The sequence below is a fragment of the Ambystoma mexicanum genome, chromosome 1p (genome assembly GCF_040938575.1).
Source record: "Ambystoma mexicanum isolate Mex_15411 chromosome 1p, UKY_AmexF1_1, whole genome shotgun sequence".
NCBI classification, from domain to species: Eukaryota; Metazoa; Chordata; class Amphibia; order Caudata; family Ambystomatidae; genus Ambystoma; species Ambystoma mexicanum.
Genome location: NC_090921.1, coordinates 108,473,135 through 108,497,006, shown reverse-complemented (window position 1 = coordinate 108,497,006; position 23,872 = coordinate 108,473,135). Strand labels below are relative to the sequence as shown.

At 48.3% G+C, this 23,872-nt stretch overlaps 1 protein-coding gene across 2 annotated transcripts in view; it reads left to right on the top strand.

Annotated features, from left to right (window-relative positions):
* Positions 1–23,872, top strand: part of NLGN2 (neuroligin 2) — a 602,146-nt gene that overhangs the window by 564,875 nt on the left and 13,399 nt on the right. For both annotated transcript variants that reach the window (XM_069644426.1, XM_069644417.1), the window contains 2 exons: positions 12,337–12,522; positions 16,132–16,921. In XM_069644426.1, the coding sequence (XP_069500527.1) occupies positions 12,337–12,522; positions 16,132–16,921 (976 nt within the window). The remainder of the gene's footprint in view (positions 1–12,336; positions 12,523–16,131; positions 16,922–23,872) is intronic.

Sequence of the window (23,872 nt, the reverse complement as noted above, 5' to 3'; positions counted from 1 at the left end):
AGGAAAGGTCAAGGAGGATGAGGACAGAAGGAAGGCTTGAGTCGAGATTACTGAATAGATCTTCACAGGTGTTCAGGAGAGCAGTTGCCATGCCTCTGGCTGCTCTGAAGCCAGACTGATGGTCACGGAGGCAACCAACTGATTCAGTGTGGAGAGTAAACTGGGAGTAAGCTGGGAGATGGCCAGCTTCTCCAGGAGTTTGCCCAGGAAAGGAGTGATAGAGATCAGGCGATAGTTTGCCGGACAGGTGGGACCGGCTAGAGAATAAAATTGGGTGGTTGGGGCTCAGGTGAAGAGGTTGAGTGGGCAAGGTGAGGAGTATGGGCACCCCTACACCCTAATAAAGGCAGCAAGAGGCGGTGAATTGAGAAATGGAGGGAAATGTCAATGATCCTCCAGATGCAGCATTTATACTCTGCCAAATACCCACAGTAGTGGCCACAGAGCGCAGACGCTGGACCTGATCAAATAATGTAAATGTCCAAGAGTCAGTGCCACTACTTTAATCCTTTTCTAGTCAACACCTACGGCCAATCGCCGATCGCCCTCACTCATCTTGCCACAACAGCAGCATAGCGGTGAGTCCTGTCATAGAAGCTGCACTTTGAGTGTGGCCCAATGCAGGACCGCTTCCATAAAGCGCTTTGATAGCCCTGCCCATATCCTTCTGCCAAGGTTGGATCTCACCAGACCAGACAGCTCAGGGCAGAGTCCCACAACTGGGTACCAAGAAAGAAAAGACATCATCAGGAGGGAATGTGCAGGAACCACATTCTAGTCTCGGCTCAGCCAACCGCCACATAGTGTAACATTGGGCAAATAAACCCCTTGCCTCAATTGGTTCCTAGTGATAGTTTTCGAATGAAATAGTTTCGAATGGCAAAGTTTTGAATAAAAATGCGTCGGAACAAATGCATTTTTTAAAATTTATTTTTAATGGGGGGGGTCCCCCCAAACCCTGTTTTTTTACCCCATAACACCCATTTTAGGTAAAAAAAACCTTTACCTACAAAAAAATGCATTTTTTCGATGCATTTCTTTCGAAACTTTTGTCATTCGAAACTGTTTTCAAAACAATGCCTGGATACCACCTTAATTGCCTACCAGAACAGGGGTGCAGTTTACATCTTTCCGTACTACAAGACTGAAAAAGTTGCTGGTATCCAACCCACCATCCCTTCATCGTAACCGCCAATCGCAGTCTGCCCTTCCAGCCCACCCCCAACCTACCCCTGATCAAATTATTCACTTCCTTCCGCAGTGGCCTGGATACAGCCCGCAATGCATGCCAGCGGCTAGCCATCTGCGGGTAGCAGCGCCCCCTGCGCTGGGCTGGCCCCATTCTTGCCAGAAGTGGGGGAGCTCTGTATGAAATGATGGCCTCCGCTCCCCGGGGCCCACAGGGGTAATTAAAGCCACCTCCCGCGCGCCCCGGTGTGTTCCCCCGAAGACGCAGCAGATTGTGTGCTAGCTTCTCCGATGGAACTCTCTAAGGCAGGCTCTGTTGCCATGGTTTCCAAGTGCCTGCACGGTGAGCCGGGGCCTCCATTAACCTAATAAATATTGAATACCGGCAGAAGCCTCCTCGGTGCCAATAAAAAATACTGTCAACCTCGTGCTCTGCGTCAAGCTATTTATAGAACTGGCGTCTGGGCATGCTCAGGATTTCGACCAATAGCACCTACCATCCTCGCTAAGATCCTCCCAGTCAGTTCCAGGTATCCCATTTTAAAGTGATAGATGGCCTTGCAAATGGTGGAGGGAAGAAACAAAATGGCAGCCCGCTGAACATGTGCTGTTTTTGATACATCAAAGGATCAGGTCCAGGATCCTGCTTTTACTTATTAGAAATGAAAATAAATCGATAATATGGCTGATTGACCGCATCACCTGCTATATGTCTTTTTACTCGCTGTGTGTCACAATTTCACATTTTTATGGTGGTAGGATGACCAGATTTTCTATACCAAAACCCGGGGTGGCCAACAACATAAAAGAAGGACTTTCACCCTCACAACCCATCCCTCAGCCGTGCATACCCCCCTCTCTCCCAAACCGCCCCCACATCCACCCCCACCTCCATCTTACAGTATTTCCAGCACTGTTCCTGAATATAACTTGCTGGTTTTGACTGACGATATAAGCATAAAACAGAGCTTTTGCTCTGATACATATCGCAGACCTTGCTGTCCATTCATTAAACAAATTGGTCGCGCAATAGGTTAATGTGTGAGGCTGGTTCCTGTGAGGTTGGGGGTTCGAGCACCTCCTGCCACAGAAAAATTCTGAGTGTAGTGTATGGTTTATTTACTTTATAATGATTGCCTACCATCCCTTCCTGCAAAACAGGGACTGTCACACTCGCTTTACCCAAATCCGGGACAGGGTTTTTAAATTTAAAAAAAAGTCTGGAACAGGGGGATGAAGGACCAAATTCCGGGACTGTCACTGCAAAATCTGGGCATCTGGTCACCCTGTATGCTGGTGCCAGGCTTGCCAACCCATGGTGGCTACTGCTTTCCCTGTAGCATGACAACTGCACCTCGATTCTGCACAGTCCCTGCTTTCCCTGTAGCATGACAACTGCACCTCGATTCTGCACAGTCCCTGCTTTCCCTGTAGCATGACAACTGCACCTCGATTCTGCACAGTCCCTGCCAGTCCATAGTTTATATGGCTGCACTTTATCCAAAGGCTTAATAACCCCCTCTACAGCCCAGAGGTGACACACACCGACCCATGGGCCAGTCTGCGTGTATAGGGTGACCAGGGGCCCCCTTTTTGAAGGGACAGTCCTGGCATTTCCCCCTCTGTCCAAGAATCCTGAGAGTTTTTTTTTTACTTTAAAAACCCTTTCTCTGGTCTTGGGGAACAATTGGACCCATGTTCATTTTTACCGATTTACAAAATGCAAAATACAAATAGTTACTTTTCCACCTTAAAAAATAAAGAGTTCCTTAACATGTAATCTAACAATTACATATAAAATATGAAAAGAAGAAGAAAGGCAAAATGACAAAAGAGTCATCTCCATTGTGTCCCTCAGAAGTCCCCATAATGGCTTATTATCTCGACCCTGTCCAATCCTAGTGGGTCGTTCCACTCCAGACCCAGTCAATCAGAAGTATAAGGAAAGACTTAAGATAATGGAGGAGTTAGCATATGCTCCCCTCTTGACGTATATAGTGCATTACTGGTGCATTTTCTCCATCGTTTGAATGCTCATTAAATCCACTTTCATTGCAGAAATGCTTTCATTGAATTGCATTTGGCTTTATGTTGGCTTAATGCTCCCTAAATATGTTAATTAGTCAAACTTATTAGCATTTTTTTAAATCCACAATATAATCTCAATAAAATCCTAAAGAAAAATGCACCTGCATTGTTTTAGGATTACCATTGCCTTAATTAGTAAACCTTAGTGGGTTCGCATTTTGAAAAAATCCAAACTAAACAGAATCCCTAAATAATCCTAAAAAATCACATTATTTCAGGATTACTTGTGGTTTAATGCTCTCAAATTATGTGTCATTCTTGTTTCAGGAGTTTACACCTAAAGCAATATTAAAAACAATACAAAATAAATTCCCTTAAAAACTATAGCATACACCTCTGAATAGCGCGAATTCATAATGCACCCAAACCAATTGCACCCCAAGCACACGGTGTAACCATGAACACTGAAAGCCCTCGTATCCCCTGCCTTCCTAGGCACAGCCCCCAACCCCCTTTCCTCTGCCATCCTGCACTCCTCCTTCACCAGCACTGCCACTTCACTCACACTACCTCTATCACATTGTCCCTGCCTCACCGCTCTTCCTCTGTCTGCTCCAGCCACCCTGCTCCCCTCTAGCTCCTGCTCTCCTCTCTCAACACCAATTGCCCTGATGTTCTCTGTCCCCACCCTACCCCCTCCCTCCTCTTCAACCCCTCCACCGCCCGCCCCCCCACACTCCTCTTTCCCTCTGACCCCCTGCTCTCCTCTCTTCTCTGTGACCCCCCACTTTCCTCTCTCCCCTCAATCATCCTCTCTCCCCTCCTGCCTCTCCGCTCTCCTCTTCCCCCACGTCTATACTCCAAGCTCACCTCTCTCCTGCAACCCCTCATGCGCTCGTCTCCCTTGCAACTTCTCCTTTCTCTTGTCCACCCTCGCCTGTTCTCCTCTCCCCAAGACAATGCAGAGCAACACAAGTTCCCATCCTGGCACTGCACTTAGAGACTGGTCTCCAGTATTTAGCACATTATCAAAGATTCATTTAATTTTCATTGTGGTCTCCTCTCCCCCTCCGCCCACCTCTCCCCTCTCTTCTCCTCTCTCCTCGACCTTTTGCTCTCCTCTCTCCTTTCCCTCTACTTTCCCCCTCTGCTATCCTCCCCAGCCTCTCTGCTACCCTCTCTACCCTCTCCCCGCTGCAACCTCCCCACTCTCCCCTTCGATTTGCTCTCTCCCTGCCAATCCCCCTACTCTCCTCTCTCACCCCACTGATCAGATCGCCTCTCCAAAAGGCTCTATGTGTTTTCATAGTTTCTCTTTTAAAAGTCTGCAATTGGTCGACTAGATTTGGTCGAACTGAATTTTACTTTTTTGTTATGGGGTCCCTCCCCCACAGTACCTCCCTACCCCATTCCCCAACCTCCCTAACCCTACATACATCTACATATTCCTTCCTTGCCTTGATCCAGACGGACCCTCTCAATGCCGGTGCCCGCAGAATCTTCACCCGCATGGCTAGTCTTTACGAGAAGGATTCAGTCTGCTCCTCCCCTTGAGCCTCATTCATGTTGGTGAGTTTGGTCATACTAGTCTTATGATTGTGTTTTTGGTACCTCTTTTGTGTTCATGGGCTGTGCTGAAGTGTAGTCCTTCTTTTGTGTTGCCAACCACAGTGAAACTGTACTAAGACTAATATGTTGATGGTGTTTTGCTGTTTTATTTAATTTTGAAAATCTAGTACCCTAGTGTGTATCATTAGGGAGCGGGTCACTATCGTATGATGCCGCCTGGCACAAGCAGTAACAGATGTCACTCCCCTCCCAGGCAGTGGGAGCGCGTGAGGAGGTGGGTGAAACATCAATGTCACGGCCCACATCATTCATTCAACATTATCCCGGGAGGATAGCTCAGCGGCAACGTGCTCGCCTTGGAAACAAGACAACACGAATCAGGGTATTAAGCGTGTTATAAATACGCAACTAAGTCATATTCCTGTAACAGCACCTTGATGCCTCTGGGCTGTGTGAGCGCTTTAAAAATGCAAATAAATAAATAAAATAAATTCATTAAACACAGTAGGCTGGGCAGGCTCACAGTCACCGCAGGTGTCTATCGCCTCAGCAAGGAATTGTGTAGGGCCCACGTCGAAGGTGCAAGGGAGTGGATGTAGCCCAGCTAGCATTTATGGAGAGAGGATCAGTCTGCCTTCAACATGCGGACAGTGCAGGTGGCGGTGTCCGAGCAGAGTGTGAGCCAGAGAGCGGAGCAAGCTTCCTCGGTTACTGGTTGCTTGTGTGTTGTCTGCACCTTCTGTTTTAGTTGAGGTGTGTTTTAACAGTCAGTAATGTATTGCGTGAGGGCCTTTGCTTTCCTCTCTGACAAGTCTTTAATCCTCCTCCTGTTGAGTGTTAATGTTGAGGACGTTAGTAATGCGATGATTCGCTCTTTGTCTCATTGCCAAACCCTCAAACCAGCGCCGGCTCACCAGACCGCACACGCCTCAAGGAAACAAAACCACAACAATAGGCTTTTCAAATCTGCCTGTGCAAGTTTAATGATCGCTATTTGTTTGTTGCTAAAGTCGAGGGAACACGCGGGTGGACGGAGTCCCTCGCTTTTCTTTTTAGGATTTGGCCCCTGATGCTGAACACGTTTTGCTGAACTTCAGGTCGGGTCGAACTGCGCCGAGCGCTTGTTCTTCTTCTTGCTGATGGATTTTTATCCATCAGCTGTGATTTTTTGGATACCGAGGCTTGAGCCTCATTACTCCATCTTCTCGGGGTGAGTGTGAAGTCGTGGGTTCGGATTCTTCTTGGTCTGTGTGGTCTTGTCACAGTAGGGCTGGTTTCACAGGGTCTTCGCAGTGATGGGCGGAGCTGTGCCGAGCAACAGGCTGCAGGTATTTATGTAACAGACCGTTTTCAGGTGTATCTTAAAGTCCTGGAAAGAGTTTACAGAGAGCACAACATGCCCCTTATCAGGTGCAGCTGGTGCTGGCTTTTTGGTTCACATTACTTTGCGTCCCAGTAGTTGCAGTTCTTCATTTATAAAAGGAAACATGTCCCTACAATGACATCCCCAGGAAGCAAGATGGCGGCCGCTTTTCTGCAGTCTGCTTTTGCAAGCGCAGTCCCTGCATCAAGTTTCCAAATTATTGTAAAGGATGATGGAGAGAGAAACAAGGGGGCAGCAGTGTGCCGACATTACGGGGGTTGTTGGACCACAGTAGGCTTGTGACTGTGAGCAACGGTTACTGGGAGGTCTGCAGAGAACAGCTGCGTTTGTGAAGTTAAGACTTTGCATCACTATTCCTTCTAATTTTCTTCGTCTAGTCTTTAAACCTATCCGCATGCTGTCCCCTTGATGCCTAGGTACCTCGATATCCTTTTGCACCCCTACTTTGGCACCCTCTGCTTGCCACTCACCCTGCGTTGCCTGTGCTCCATTCTCAGTGTGGCACAACCTCTCCTCATGGGAGAACCGAGCTGAGATCCTCTCCTCCCGTATCACTCACCTCCTCGCCCCAGAACGTAACTGACAGATGTGGCCCGGGCCACTGCGAATCACCGCTCTGCTCCCCGCCACCACCCTGCTTACTAGGGTCATGACTGAACCACCAGCCGCTGCCTTTCTTCTTAACCACCCTCCTAACAACCACCTCAATACTTTGCCGGGCAGCACCCGGCAGATGGGTCCCAACTGTGTTTACCAAGCCCCGCACCGACCTCGCACCTCCAGCAGCGCGTCTCAACGCGCTCACCGGCAAGGAGCCAGTTTCCAGGGAACCACTCCAGACAGATTGCAATCTTTCATTTTGATTTTCATCTCCCCAATTCCACACTCCCTAGGTGGATCATAATAGCTTTAGTGTCCCCCATCCCCGTCAGCCCGTTCTGAGAGTTATGAGCCCCTAAACCTCGTTAAATGCTGTAGCAGCATTCTGGCCTTTAATGCAGTCTTCAGGGCGGACAACTCCTGGTAAGATCCTCGGGCAGGGTCTATAAAGGTTAATTAGTGTCCTGTTGTGCATGCTGTAATTATCTGCACTTTTAATATCTTGTCTCCTCTCCTCATGCCCCCACTTCCTCTTGACCAGCTGTTTGATTCTGCATCTATCTTAGTATTGTAAAGTGCTTCAGAAGGTGTTGCTCTGCTTGCTGTTCCTTTTGTGCAGTTTCTGTCCACAAAAGAAATCAACTCAAATACAGATGCAGCTGGCCACAGTGCTCAAAGGTCATCTCTTTGGTTATATCAAGTCTTATCATGGGCCTAAGGCCAGACTGTAATTAAACGTGATTGATAAGAGTCACATGTCATGTCATCAGGTCAGAGGTCGGCTGATGTCATTTCCTGTGATGTCTCATTGTGCTTATGACCATTTGCGGAAACTTGAAAAGTCCTGCATCTTTTTCGTCACAGTGTGTTGGCAAGTGTGCTTAGCCTTTTGCCAATCTGTGGTCGATAACATGAGCACGACTCGTGCAGGCAGCAGTAGCACCTGCTGACTAAGCGTCAAGACAGTGTGTGTGTGTGTGGTGAGTGCAAAATAAATGCCATGGCTTAAATTCAGCATACAACACTGGCATGCTCCTACTGAGCAAGCCTGTCTTCTAATTTGTCAGATTGCCCTTCCAATCAGAGAGCCTGACTCCCAGAACGTAACGAGTGACGTGCACTGCAGAGTGACACCGTCTTCCAATCAGAGTGAATGCACGGGACTGCTAGTGAGTAGACTGCTTCTGAATGGATTGTGTATGCGCACTTTAAGTCTTGCGTGTGGTCAATTTCCTAACCCCCTTTACTCCATGAGTAAACCACAAACGAGGCCAGTGGCCAGTAGGAGGCTCACTCCAGCCAACTCCCCCGAGAACAAGCTTAGTTAATTGGGTGGGGGGCCTAGACAGTGTTGTGAAGGTGCATGTAGCATGTAGATATGTCATCATGTGGTTTAATGGAGCCTGCACCTACCTATTACAGTCTGATAGCAACCGTCTGGTAAATAATGGGTTAATGTAGTGGGGAAACGGTTAGGCCCATGTGGTGATGCATTCTCAGTCTGGCCCTTCCGTTATCTAAGCATGCGCAAATGAGTTTTACTCTAGCTACTGCTTCTTTCCAGCTGCAAGTCCTGACGCAAAATGGTGGACCAGCACGCGGTAAACGGTAGTTAACCTGAGAGTTCTGGACAGTAGCCACCACTACCGCGCGACTTACCAGCAGAATAAAGTGGAGGGTATTAAGTGAAAGGGTCTTTTTAATTTTGTCGAAAATTCAACAGACTGATTTAGAAAGACTGCTCTGAGACCGCTCGGAGGGTTCTTTTTAAATCATACTGTCGAGCCCCTGCCACATATGAGTGCTCCCAGGGGCTGACCAGTGCGGCCGGGACGGTCAGGGGAAAACGGACGCGCCTGTGGGTGTGTGTATATATTGCTGGGTAATGTTTGTAGTGTGGAGTGGAGGGGGCTGGGGAAAAGGGGTTTATGGTCTTTACATCGAAATTGAAATGCATCGTAAGAAATCCATCAAAACTAGATTCATCGAAATGCTATCTTTTGCATTAAAATTACATATCCATCGAAACTTGTCCATCGAATATAGGAATGGACAAGTTTCTATGGATATGTTCTTTTAAATGTAAAAGATGGCATTTCGATGCATTTTTTATTTAACGTTAAAACGGTACATGGAGCTGTGCCAATTTCGTTTTCGTGTTAATTGTATATTGGGGGGTTCCCCTCCGAGCCCCCACGTAAACCCCCTCTTAACCCCAACCCAACCCTAACCCTAACTGTAACCCTAAATCTAACACTTAATATAACCCTTAATATAACCCCAACCCTAACCCTAACTCTAACCCTTAATATAACCCTTAATATAACCATAAATCTAACCCCAACCCTAAATCTAACCCTAACCCTTACCCTAATTACCCATCGAAATTATCCATCGAAATTATCCATCGAAATTCATTCAATGAATATGCTTTTCGATGGAAAAGCAATTCAATTAATACATTTCGATGGCTAGGCATTCGATGGATAGGAATTAGATGGAAATACCAGATACCGGGAAAAGGTGTGTGTTTGTGTGGAGGAGTGTTTGTGGTATGGAAGCGAGGGGACGGGTGGTTGAGTAAGTGTGTGTGTTTCTGCGTGTGTGTGTTTGTGTGGAGGAGTGTTTGTGGCATGGAAGCGAGGGGACGGGTGGTTGAGTAAGTGTGTGTGTTTCTGCGTGTGTGTGTTTGTGTGGAGGAGTGTTTGTGGCATGGAAGCGAGGGGACGGGTGGTTGAGTAAGTGTGTGTGTTTCTGCGTGTGTGTGTTTGTGTGGAGGAGTGTTTGTGGCATGGAAGCGAGGGGACGGGTGGTTGAGTAAGTGTGTGTGTTTCTGCGTGTGTGTGTTTGTGTGGAGGAGTGTTTGTGGCATGGAAGCGAGGGGACGGGTGGTTGAGTAAGTGTGTGTGTTTCTGCGTGTGTGTGTGTTTGTGTGGAGGAGTGTTTGTGGCATGGAAGCGAGGGGACGGGTGGTTGAGTGAGTGTGTGTGTTTCTGCGTGTGTGTGTTTGTGTGTGTGTGAGTGTGCATGTATTCCTCTGAGGGGGCAGCTATGACGGGGATGGGGGTGAGATTAAAAAGGGATTCAGGGGGATAAACTGCCCGATTTTAAGCAGGAGGACAAACGGGGCATTGGTTTTTAAGGGCATGGGGGGCTAAATAGTGATATATTACGAATATTAAAGGCTGCACCAAATCAGCTAAATGAATGGATCATTTTTGCATGCATCCTTTCATATTTGAAAATATCACATAGAAACATACAGCCGGAGACAGTGGCAGGATATGCAGTGACCGCAGATGAAGGACTTCGAGGGTCAGTTTTGAGTGGAGGGTAAATTCTGATGGTTTTGAGGGTGATTGACCGACTTAGGATGAGTGGCGGTAGTTGAATGAATAGGAGGACCCCGTGCATTCAGTCTTGAGGAACAGTAGCTTTTTCAGGAAAGTCCTTGCCATCCAGGAATAAGTGTCTGATAGGCCGGGCTCTATGTCCTGGGATTCATGTTTAGTTTTGCTCATAGCGAAGGCACTCGTCACCTGTATGAGAAAAAAAGAATCAGTGAAGGAGTCGTGGTTGAGCAAATATAAGCACAAAAACAGGCAGCTTTTTCAGTTTAGGGACATTTGAATGCTTTACATATCTGTGGGGATAGTAGCAAACAGTACTGGTATGGAGTTAGCGGCTTGCTCTGTGCACTGCAGTTGAGGGCCACAATCATAAAGTGCATACCCAATTTTTCCAAAACACAACACCTTAATAGCACTAACCACATGAGTCTGGGGCTGGTTCATGGGTCAGTTTGAGAGACAAAATGCTGTATCCTCCAAACTCAATATCCTGCGTAAGGCAGATCCACTAGTGCACGACTATGTGTTACTGAACCCATCTAGAAGCGTTTCGTTTGTCGAATGGTACATTTAGCCGGTTTTAGGCCAGTACCATTAGTTCGAAGCTGAAAATACGGAATATGAGGCGTGGGGATTACAGGGGTGTTCCCCTGCTTCCCATTTTCGCTTTCGGGGTTTGCAGAGGTGTCCTCTGCTTTCTGGACATTGAAATGGGGGAACCAAAAAAACAAAAAAATAAGAAAAGAGGACCCTGCAGTGTCTGCTGGTACCCGCGTTAGAGGGACGTAACTGACGCCGCAGGGTACAGGAGAGGCGGCAGCAGCAGACAGCTAAAAGCTAAGCAGGGGGGTTGTGGGTCTACGGCAGTTTGGGGGGGACATGTTTTTTTTTTACAGAGGTAAAAACATATTATGGTGAAAATTACTTCAGTCGATTCCACCGTGTTTGTTTTTACCTTGGTAAAACAGCCCCAATCGTCTAGAACTACACGCAATAAAATGGGGTGTAGAAGAAAGAACAGCACTATTTACCTTTTTCTCCCTTTTAAATTATACATTTCAGTTTCTAGTTTGCAAAAGAGCAGAGCCTCATTTGTGCTAGAATTTGTTGCAGAAAAAGCAAGTGATTTTGAAACACATTCCTGTATGTTCTCGGCCCCAAACTGGCTAAATAATCAGAGATGAGGAGCAACGTTACCTGCAAATGTAAGTACATAGGTGGTGCGGGGGTGGGGGCAGTGACGGAGGCTGTGGCAGGGGTGCAGAGCTGGGGTGGCAGGAGGGAAACGAGGGGGTGGAGAGGCGTGGGCATATGGATATTTGAGGGCGCAAAGGAGTAGGGCGCGTGGAGGGGAAATGGCGACGTTACTGGCGTCCAGATAAGGGGTTGGAAAAGGCAGGCAATGCCATGAAGTACTGCTCGACTTTTGAGACCTCTGATTGGCTGAGATGCTGTATAACGTCATATGCCGTGGACTAGTCTCAGAAAACATGTTTGTCAGCCTGTCTGCTGCCTTAAACCTAGCACTTGCAAATTGCTGGCTGCACTACCGCTGTTTGTTGCCTTTATTATTTACTTATTTATTTATTATTATTTATCTGTTTCTACTCTGCTTCGCACTTTCCACTTCTCCCCCCTTCCATGCACTTTTCCCCTACCGCCTCCCCCATGCACTTGCGTTTTCTCAATGTCACTGGGCCTAGTAAGATCGCTGTTTTGTTCTCCCCTGTTTCCCTCCCTTGCCTTGTCGCGCTCTGAAAGACTTGTGTACGAGCGCGATAGAAATAAAATATCAATATCAATGTTCACGTTTGAGATGACCCTGCTACAAGCCATGCTTTTGGAAAGCACTCCACTGCCACTTGGAGCCAGGGCCACACTCTATTGGATACTCCAAGCCTGGATTGGGCCAAACGGAAGGACATTTCGCAGACCCGCCCAGGCTTTGAGCGACCAATGAGTGAGATTGGAGTTGGCATGCTCACTCTGGCTTAAATCCTATTGGGATATCACGCATACCCTAACCATGGACTGCATTCATGAGTTCATCTATTGTCCGTGGCAGGAGAGGGAGATCCGGCATTTGAATGTCAAGCACCTGGTATGATATGTCCACGTGTCCCTTGCCTGCCTAGCCATGCCTTTAGCTGAAATCAGTTTGTTGCCTGTCCCACCAGTCACTCTCTCTCAATTGGGCTTTGTTCCTCCTCTCTGCAGGTTTCATGAGCACGGGGGACCAGTCGGCCAAAGGGAACTATGGACTGATGGACCAGATCCAGGCCTTGCGTTGGCTGGAGGAAAACATTGCACACTTTGGCGGGGACCCGGAGCGCATCACCATCTTCGGGTCTGGGGCCGGAGCCTCCTGCGTCAATCTGCTCATCCTCTCGCACCACTCAGAAGGTAGGTACACTAGCACGGCATGTGTCATGGGTGAAGCCTCGCCTTGGGGGTCTGTGGCTCGCTCTGTGGGCTCCAGAAGGATGAGTGTAAACTATTTCCCGAGAGTTGGGTGACAGATGGTGGTGAGAGATAGGACCATGCGTGAAGCCTCGCCTTGGGGGTCTGTGGCTCGTTCTGGGGGCTCCATCTCCAGAAAGATGAGTGTAGACGCTTTCCAGAGAGTTGGGTGACAGATGGTAGTAAGAGAGAGGACCATGGGTGAAGCCTCGCCTTGGGGGTCTGTTGCTCGTTCTGGGGGCTCCATCTCCAGAAGGATAGGTTTAGACGCTTTCCAGAGAGGGGATAACAGATGGTGGTGAGAGATAGGACCATGGATGAAGCCTCGCATCGGGGTACTGTGGTTCGTTCTGGGGCCTCCATCTCCAGAAGGATGAGTGTAGAAGCTTTCCAGAGAGTTGGGTAACAAACAGTGAGGAGAGAGAGGACCAAGACCTACAACGGTCGTACACAGCTGACAACCCCGACCCCACTATTCTCTTGACTAGAATCTTCTACCCTTTGGTCATACATAGGACATTGCCAGGCACCACTGCCAATATACATGTCCAAACTTGTCCTTCCTGCCAGTTTTCTCCCACTTCTAAGCACTTTTATTAGCCAGTGTTATGATACGCAATATATTGACATCAGAACAATGAAGTCGGCCCTACTTGGATTTGAACCCTGCGACTGCAGGTTGAGTTATCTTACTGCTATAATGTTTCCTAAGTGTTTTTGCTTCCTCACTTCTACCTGGGGTTATTATTATAAAGATCCATGGTCTCCCCACACATATTCATTGTGCTTCTCCTGAGAACCTTCCCGGGCGGTTTCGGCCAATCTTATCACCCTAGTTCAGATGTTGAGCTATCGTCTAGTCTTTAGCTTTAAGCTCTGTTAGGGCACCAACGAGTTTCTGTGGGAAAGCCCTTCTCCAGGGAAAATACCACGATCAAATGGGACAGATTCACTGATGAGACGTAATATCTAAAAAGCCACAGGAGGGATCTTCCACTCCATACTGTCAACCAATCATGCTTGGCAGGTACCATCTGCCCAACATGGAGGCCTTCAGCTATTGGGTTCCTTCAATGGTTTAATCCCCATCGAACGATGATGTATAGTTGGAAGGAGATTGGAGCCAGAGATTTAATAAAACTAGAGGTATACAGTCAATGGAGAGGATGAGCATAGGCCGGCCTAGGGATGGTTGGTGTACAACTCTTGCCCTAGAAAGCCTCAATCACACCAGGGTTTCAGGATAACCAGAGACTGAATGAATAATTACCTTTAAGATTAATGTAATGCAAATGTATTGTGTGTAGTTTGAGATATCTGAGCAGAATCCGGCCCATGAGGATCGGCGGTGGCACCCGTCGTGGAATAATTCATAGAAGCACTTCAAAGCAAGGACGGCAAACAGATAGCACTACTGTGGGGGCAACATCAGTAGCATCATTTAAAAAGGCAAAGACAGAGCCGGGGACACAGTGATGGATACAGTGATACAGCTGGCAGTACAGCGAATAGACTAGATAGTCCGGGGCACCAACTAGGCCATTGAACGTCAAGTGCCTCCTTCACCCCAACGGAAGCATGGCACCGGCGGATTACACCGTCATGGCTCCATTAAAGGGCAATCAAATCTAACAAAGCAACCCTACATTATAAACAGAACTCAAGCCACCTTAACAACCGGCTTCTCTGGGTTGCTTGCTATTGCCGCTGTTAGAAGAGGCCGTTACCAGAATGCTAAGCAAGCTGGGACATAGCAGCACCACACTGAGTAGCTTTCAGGCGAAGCAACACTATTGATCGCCAGCAGAAAGCAGAGCAGTCCAGGAAGTAGCCATGCAAAAGTGAGAGAAGTGCAGGTGGGAGATGGGCCAGCGTCCTCGCAGCTTCCTCGCAGCACGCGCCTTCACTGAGGGCTATACAGAACACTTGACATGCCTATGGTTGCTATGAGCAAGTGAAAATGGATGCAGGATTTCCAAATAATTCAGGGTCATACGAGCGGGGAAATGTAAAATCCATATGAACATGTTTTCTACAGTTTATGCCTCATTAACAGTATGCACTTTCCAAATGAAAAGTCAATCTGCAGCCATTCAGCCATTTAGCAGCCAATATTAACATGCCTACTGTTGAATAGTAAACAAGGGATTCAAGCGCGCGGAGCAAACAACAGAAATCACTTGAGCTTTATAGAAGCCATCCCAGCTGCAGCTTCGCCGTTAAAACGGCCAAAGCAATGAAGAGCCAATCAGGACATCTCCAGCTATATGACAGATAATAGTAACACGTGCAGCTAAATAGCAGCAAATTAGGATCAGTCTAGCTACGAGTACCCTCTATTTTTTTACTCCTGTTGTAGAACAGCCAATAGAAGCCACTCTAGTTGTAGATCAGCCAGTAAATTACAGCGAAAGCCGTAAAGAGGGCACTAGGATCTCCTCCAACGGTACAGAAGCCAATAAGAACACATGTAACTATAGAGCAGCCAATAGGAACTACTCCAGCTGTACAGGAGAGCTGCCCATAGTCTCTCCCTCTAGAGAGCAGCCAATAGGAAATATCACCACTATAGCAGCCAACAGGAACACCTCCAACTGTGGAGCATACAGCCAATAGGACATCTCCAGCTATTTAACAGCCACTACTAATCGGGGTCGGACTGGGACAAGAAATCAAGAAATAGGCCTGGTCACTCACAAAAAAAGTGGCCCACCCCTCTCCTTAAAAAAGTGTCCCACCCCTTGCCTCACGACCCTCGACCTCTGAAGACATCACCGGAAGTGATGTAATTTGACCCCACCCCAAAGTGACATCCCAGGAAGCGATGAAACACGACCTTTCACCCCTTAACAAAACAGGAAGTGGCATTAAATAGCATTGTTCTTAAGTACACTAAATTACTGTGAATCCAAGCAGACGTCCAAGGCCAAATGATAATATTTTATTGTATAGCACTTACGCTTAAGCTCTTTTTTATAGAACAAATATGCATAAAATATCACCCAACCTCTGTTGGTACTCATTGATCGACCTAAGAAGGCATTTTGAAAAAATAAAATGGAAAAAAAGATTTTTTTTTTCCAATTTTTTTTTCTTCCAAAGGCATGGCCAGAAACGGGCCCCACTCCACAGGGACAATTTCGGCCCGACCCTGCTACTAATTACTTCTGCTGTAAAGCAGTGCTTAGGGAGAATTCAAGGTCTAGAGCAGCCATTGGACACAGCTAATTTAAGAAGGTGCCAATCAGAGTATCATTGAATAAGAGTGTTGGCTATAAGTAAGAAGGTCTCCAGTTGGGCAATTAACAACCACTCCAGCTGTAGACGTTCTAATTGAACCATCCCAAATCTTGGAGAAGTTTGGTTGCACCATACTGCTTGATCCTGCGGTGAGAGGTGAAAGGTTAGGATATGAACTATCCCATGGGTATTAACTGGATTTTACAAATGGTAATTCTGAGTTATCCTCCTGTCCCATTAAGGACCATATTATGCATGTAAGAGCATTTCCATTTGCTGCAGAAATTGACCAAGCGATCTGTTTCTCCCCAGGCCTGTTCCAAAAAGCCATTGCCCAGAGCGGTACAGCCATCTCCAGCTGGTCTGTGAACTATCAGCCTTTGAAATACACCCGAATGCTGGCGGCTAAGGTGGGATGCAACCATGCCGACACGTCAGACTTGGCAGAGTGCCTCCGGCGGAAGCCCTACCGCGAGCTGGTGGACCAAGATATCCAACCAGCCCGCTACCACATCGCCTTTGGCCCGGTGGTGGATGGCGACGTGGTGCCTGATGACCCAGAGATCCTGATGCAGCAAGGGGAGTTTCTGAACTATGACATCCTGATCGGGGTGAACCAAGGCGAGGGGCTCAAGTTTGTGGAGGACTCCATGGAGAGCGAGGACGGCATCTCCGCCAGCTACTTCGACTTCACCATCTCCAACTTCGTAGACAACCTCTACGGCTATCCTGAGGGGAAGGACATACTGCGCGAGACCATCAAGTTCATGTACACGGACTGGGCCGATCGAGACAATGGGGAGATGCGCCGCAAGACCCTGCTGGCCCTCTTTACTGACCACCAGTGGGTGGCCCCAGCTGTGGCCACAGCCAAGCTGCATGCCGAGTACCAGTCACCTGTCTATTTCTACACCTTCTACCACCACTGCCAAACAGATACCAGACCGGAGTGGGCTGACGCAGCCCACGGAGACGAGATCCCTTACGTGTTTGGTGTACCCATGATCGGTGCTACAGACCTATTCCCCTGCAACTTCTCCAAGAGTGACGTCATGCTCAGTGCCGTCGTGATGACCTACTGGACCAACTTTGCCAAAACTGGGTGAGTACCACCTGCACATGTCATGTATGTCTTTGGGTGGTGGAAGTGGAGGGCAGAGGGTGCAGCGGTATAGAGGAGACTTATGTCACTTCATTACAGATGTGAACACCCCTTGAACCATGCATAGGCCAGCAGTCCACATCTGAGGGGTATGTTAAAGGAGTAAAGGGACTGCTTACATGCTTTAGAGCCTGTATGATAAACCTCTATGCATAGGGGCTGGAGTACCTCACATGACCACGCTGCATGATGGGATAGCTTTGGCATTTGGTGAAGGGCTCAGTGATTGGCATGCAGCCAAACAGGTGGTGCAGATCATAGGTTTTATCTAATAGTACACACCTGCGTCCCCCGCACCCTTTCCAATATGGACGCATCCTTTGGGTTTTCCTTGGTGGGCCGTACCGGGCTGGTAAAAAGCCCACTGCCCTCGCTTTGCTCAGGTCTATTAACTCGCATGGCGGCCCGCACGGGCAGGCATTATTGCCTATATATTGCACAAAGGACACACGTTGTCTAGGCTAGAAAGAGTTTCTGATATTGGGCTAATGACATGCTGAGGGACAGAGCCTCATTATGAGTTTGATGGTACTACTCTTCATGCGGTAAGGGAAAGGTTCTGTGAGATTCATGCAGACCCTTCGTTATTCCCCATTTTGGAGACCCATAGGACAGTGGAGAATGCATATTAGCACATGCAGTAATTATCTCATGTGGTAATATCAAGGGCCTCATTCCGAGTTGGGCGGCAAGGGATACCGGGAACCGGTAAGGAGACCGGTGCCGGTAATCCCTTACCACCCAATTTCGAGGTCCCTAAACGGGAACCGCAAAGGACGTGTGGTCGGACCACACGTTCTTTACGGGTCCCGCTAAGGGACCAGGGCGCTAATTACGGGCCTGCAATTAGCAGGCCGGTAATTTCCGCCTTCCCCGTTCCCATTGAGCTCTATGGGGGCTCAAATGGGAATGGGGAATGGCTGGTTGAATGGGGATTTACCGGGTCCTCCCAGGTCGGAATGACCCGGTAAGTCCCCATCCAACCAGACCGGACCCGGTATTGGAGGCAGCCATGGCTACCTCCAATCTCAGAATGAGGCCCCAAGTGTGGTAATGAATTTGTGTAGAGGAAATTTCCTCCATACAAAGCCGGGCAGGTTTCTAGTACGGAGTCCTTACTTTGACGGTGCAGTAAAAGTGCCAGTAATCCTGATACTCCGGGTGTTTTATTGTACCGCCAAACTCTCAAGAAGACCTTAACAATCCAGTAGACACAAGAAGATATCTCGTCTCGGGTAAGGGGCTGATTCCCCGAAGCACAGTCTTACCTACATCAATGGGGACAAGAATACAGTAGGCCTAGTTTCCAGGCATGCTGGATTGGCCAACATCTGCTGCAGGCCCGTTGGGAGTGCGTACATACACCAACCCTACGTCCTTGAAAGGGACCGGCCCTGATCTGAGACGTATGAATGGTCTACTGTCGTTCCCATACGTCTGTCTCGACTATGCTGGGTTTGCCCGGCTCCTTTGGTTCGAGTCCCTGGTTCGATGGGACCAATTTTGGCACTTGGTTGAGAACATGAAACAAACATGGCCCTTACATCTGCGTCTCCCGGTGAGTCTGTCTATTTTACAGTGTGGTGAAGCTCCTACTACAAGATGATAGTGTTCCGCCCCATGTTTTTAGCTTGTCCATCAGGTAGGTTGGCGTACCGTCAGTGGTTGCCTTGTAGGAGAGGCCTTTGGTTTTGCGCCGGATCCTTGCCGGGTTGGGGAGCCAGTGTAATTCACCCAAGTGGAAGTGATGTGGTCACGTTTCCTAGAGACGGCGTTGAGGCAACCCTCTTCATGGCGGACTGCTTTGAGGTTGCAGGTGAGCCACCAGGAGCCCTTTGAAGTGAAGAGGGCATTACCCCGTGGATATGTAAGATCACTAGGACCTGCACCACCGTTCGGAGGTCCTTGAGCAGTAGTATGGGCTTGATTTTTATATTTTTATTTATTGGCTATTTATAATGCGTCTAAAGAGCAAATGGTGTATCAAGGCGCAACAAGACAAGGGGCGGAAGGGATGAAGAAAAACAGAAACCGTCCTACTAGACCATGGGCCTCATTACACAGTAGGCGGTAAGGGTTTACCGGTACCAGTATTTTACTGGTACCGGTAAACCCTTACCGCCTTACTACGAGGTCCCTTTGCGGGTTGGAGAATTTAACACCTGCTTTTTGCAGGCGTTAAAAACCAACGCGCAAAGGGACCAGGGAGCTAATTACGGTACCGCAATTTGCGGTGCCGTAATTAGCACCTTCCCCATTCCCATTATACCCTATGGGGCAAAAATGGGAATAGGGAAGGGCAATGGGGGAAGGGGGAATTACCGCCCCACCAACCTTGGAATAGGGCGGTAATTCCCCTTTCCACCAAGGTGGTGCCGGTAATTTACCGGCATGGACCAAGGTGCTAATAGCACCTTGGTCCACCGCCGTCCGTGTAATGAGGCCCCATGTGTCATTCGGACCGTGCAAGCGCAGTAGCAAGAAGTGCAGGGGAGACGCGAGGGGGGCAAAGTGCCAGTCAGAGCGGAATGCACTAATGCTAAGGAGGGTTAGGAAGTGCAGGTCAGAGTGGCGAGTGCGCAGTTGCTGCAGCGGGTGAAAAGTGGGTCAAAAGGGCCCATGGGTTAGATGAGTGCTAAGGATAGGCCAGGTGGACAAGTGCCAGGAGAATGCAGAGAGTGCAGGGAAGGTCCACATGCTAAGTGGGAGGGAGGGGGCTGGAGGGGCTCAAATGGGGTGCAGGACCAGCCAGGCTAGTGCAGGAGGATCTTGCCGAGTAGAGGTCTAATACCAAGCTTTTCAGACTGTTTCACAATGTGCTGTTTGAAGGATACGTGGCTATCCACAAGGAAGCTTGAGCATTTTGATGAGTGCGTGATTTGAGGGTTGCACCAGTACAAGCTCATGTCGTCCAGCCACTTTTGAGTGGGTTCCTGCTTGGAGGGGTAGCCCACGAGTACACATTTCATCTTGATGGGGTTAAGCTTTAGGTAGGCGCTTGTCATCTACATTTTAATGGTAAGAGCGAAGGCAAGCGATGCCTTGTGGGCCATTCACCTGACGGTACCACTGTTAATCAGCCGCGCACTGGTGTTGTGATGTTGGGGTCGTCTAGGAGTGAGTCCAGAAGTTCCATATACAGCTATAGAGCAATTACTAAGGATCCTGGCATCTAAAGGCAGAAAATGATATCTTAAGCCCAGGCACCACATATCTCCTGCCCTAAAAAGTCTTCACTGGCTCCCGGTTGCTGCACGGATTAAATTCAAATCCCACTGCATCATCCACAAAGCTGTCTGGGACCGGGGCCCACACTATCTTCAACTTTATCTTACTAAATACTCTCCCTCTAGACCACTACGTTCCTCTGGCACCAACTCTTTGGGCCTCATCACGAGTTGGCGCCGGATAACGGGTTTGGCGGAATTGTTAGTTAGTAATGGGGAATACTCACGCCATTACCGCCGCCTGTATTAGTGCCGGCGGTAATAGCGAAAATCAGCAAATCCGCCAAGCCCATGATCTGGCAGACCCTTAAATGCACTTGTAATAGCCCTACTGCCGCATTTAAGGGTTACCGCCAGACTCGTGATGAGGCCCTCTGTGTGGAAAGTTTTTTGCTAAACAGATTACAGGGGTCAATCGCTTTCCCCTGCTGCCTCCCTTCTATGGAACAGCCTCCCCCTGCCTCTTTGGCTTGAGCAGGACTGTCTTACATTCCGGAAGCTCCTCAGGACTTTCCTCTTTACCTCCTCCTTCCCTTTTTCTCTCCTCTGCTAATCTAAAAGTTGCTGTGATTGGTTTCCTGGGCCCTTATGCATCCTCGGGTCCCCGGACCTCTCACACCCAATCGCCCCAGCTCCTGTCTACCCTCAGCACTTGCCTTAGCACACCCTCTGCCCTTGAGGTTCGCACTTACACCTGAGACGGCTCTGGCTGTGTAGCAACACTTCATCTGTGGCTCACCCATGAGCCCAGACACCCCAGCACTAACCCCCTCTACCCTCCTCATTGTTGCACTTGCATGGTCTGAATACTCACAAGGCATAGTAGGTTTGTCCTTTTTCCCTTTTTCCCTCCATACTTTTAAATGTAATGTGTTTCACTCCCTTGTTCTCTCACCTTTGCCCTGTGGGCGCTTTGAAACAGTATATTACTTGCTGTATAAGAGCCTATCAAGCGACCAATAAATAAATAAATACAATGTAGTTGTCTCAATGGGCAATGCACTCAGACATCTTGATCACGGTGACTAGCTTGGCTGTGACATGAAGACAGCATTGATATATGCCAGGGGTCTGAAAACTTTGGCTCTCCAGATGTTCTTGACTACAACTCCCATCAGCCATAGCCAGCATAGCCAATGGTGGGGGATGGCGGAACTCATAGTCCAAAACAACTGGAGGGCTGCAGGTTCTAGGCAATCCAGAAAGAAATGAGTTACCTATGTCTGGCTTAGAAGGAAGGGATTGCACCAATGATGGGAGATCATAGAGGATGGATGGAATTCTTTGATTGATTTGAGGAAGAAGAGATGGACATGAAAAGCTTTATCTTCTACTGGAGTATGAGGTAGAAAGAGAAATAGAGCATCATCATGGGATTTAGAGAGGAGCAGTACCGGGAGATAGCTCAGTCAGCCAAGTCGTGAGAGCAGTGAGGGAATTAGTTGATTAGCTCAGTCTTGGAAGCATTGCGCTGTAGAAAGTGAGAGGCAACTTTACCCTCTGAAGGTAGTGCTAACCAGGATGGATTGCCTGGAGAGCAGATACATGTATGACTATTGGGTGACATGTCCCTACCAGTCCCTGGGAATGCCCACCCTGGCAACTCATTCCGAAAATGGCACGGAGTATAGATTCAACAGCCTGGTTAATAGATTCAACTCATGCGGAATCCCAAAGGACAGGAGAAGAGACCCAAACTCACTGCTCCCCATCCCTATCAATTCGGAATGACCCTATCCACCGAGTGGTCCAGCAGTGCAAGAGAGAGGCAACCCCATCAGCAAGCATGCCGAAGCTTGCTAACCAATAGTATTAGGAATTGCAATGCCAACAGTTCTGGCTTTTGTGTAGGCATGGGAAATGCACTTGACGGGCACTGCCATAGTGGTAGTGACTGACCATTTTTGATAGCAGCTGCTAAATAGTATGAGTACCTGGGTATATAATAGCAGTGCCTGGCAAATGGCTAATACTTATACACAAGCCAAAACTGTTGGCTTTGCCAATGCTCATTTTTAACAGGGCTTGTGTAGAGGACTCCCATAATGCTTACAAATCGAGTGGCTGAATGCAGACCTGGTTAAGACATTTATATTACACCAGTAGTACGCTTACAGTTCCAATCAAGTCCTTAACTCAGAAGACTGCATTAAATAACACTGGCAGGCACTTTGAGCACAACGTTTGTTGGTAAGGCTTGATAAATATAGCTGAAAGAAATCACAGGAGGATGTGTTTTGGGCGGGGAGGGGAACGAAGTGGGTGGGAATGGCCATGGGGATTAGCATGGCAAAGGGTTGTCAATGGATGGGTAAATAACCAAACACCTACACGCTTTGTGCCCCTCCTCATATGCCATTCATTTCTCCCTAGCTTTACTCTAGTGCAATAGTTTCAGCTTAGAACCACCTAGTAACCAACAGTAATAATCTACAATGGTAGCAAGGGAAATAGGACTGAGGTATCTTTGAGTACTCCTGCAATCCGGGCATAGTCTCGGGAGGATAGCTCACGGGCAACGTGCTCGCCTTGGAAGCAAGACGACATGGAGCACGACAGGTTCGATCCCTGGGTCTGCGCTTAGAAACCTCTGGGTATTAAGCGTGTTATAAATAACCTATCATATATCATATATATGATCTATTCCATCTACCCGCAGCACATGTTCGCTTTCTACTGTGCCCCCTCCAGCATGGTGTTATTCCTCTCCTTAGCCTTCACGTGTTCTGTTGCCCCTCCCGATGTGCTTCTGCAGTGCCACTTCCGGGCCATTTCAGCCATTCTCCTTGTGCTTTCTCCTTCCCCTCGTTCTCGTCCAGCAGTCTCTGTCAGCTAGACAGCCGAGGTGACATCTGGGGAGTCAGTACTAGTGGGCACACAGGTGGGTTAAACACAGCGTTCTATTGATGTGCTTTTTAGTCTTGGCTGCGCGCCACCTATACGCCTGAGCTGTTTCATAGGTTGGCAGCTAGGAGGGAGATGCTGTATGAGGAGGGGCACAGCGCTGGTAGGTGTTGTTTGGTTATTTGCCCACCCATGGAATGCCCATGGGCAAATGCCAGAGATGCGTCTTTTCCTGGAGCCCAGACCTCATGCTGATCTCTGTGGGATCTCTTCCCACTGGAGTAAGCACTTATTTATTGATTTTGTTTGCTGTTTACGTCATTCAGGATTCCTGCTCAGTCAGGTTTAACCCCCTGCGTCCCAGTTGTCTTCGCTGTTTCCGGTTTTCATTTCCCACGCAGCCCTTACTGCTGCTGCTTACACAGCTCGGAGGCACCCGCGTTTCTTGAATCCAGGTGAAAAAGGCAGACGCATTTTGAGTGATTTTCCCCAGGATACCCGAATGTAATGATGGGTGGAAACCAGGATTTATTTATTTATTTGATTGTTTCCTTGTTACGGGCTTACACAGCAAGTAAAATACTGTTTCAAAGCGCCTACATTCAAATCCGGAGGATCCTGGCTCCAAACTCAGAAGCGTAATCAAATCCCTGTGCTTCAGTCTGGGTATCAATCTATCCTTCCAACAACAATCTACGAAAAAGGCTCAAACGGGTGCGCTTGCTGTCACCCATTGGCCACTCTTTTTTCTTGTGCCTGAGAGACAGGGCATAGCACTAAGTGAACTCCAGGGGGCAGCACTCTGACATGTGCGATACCT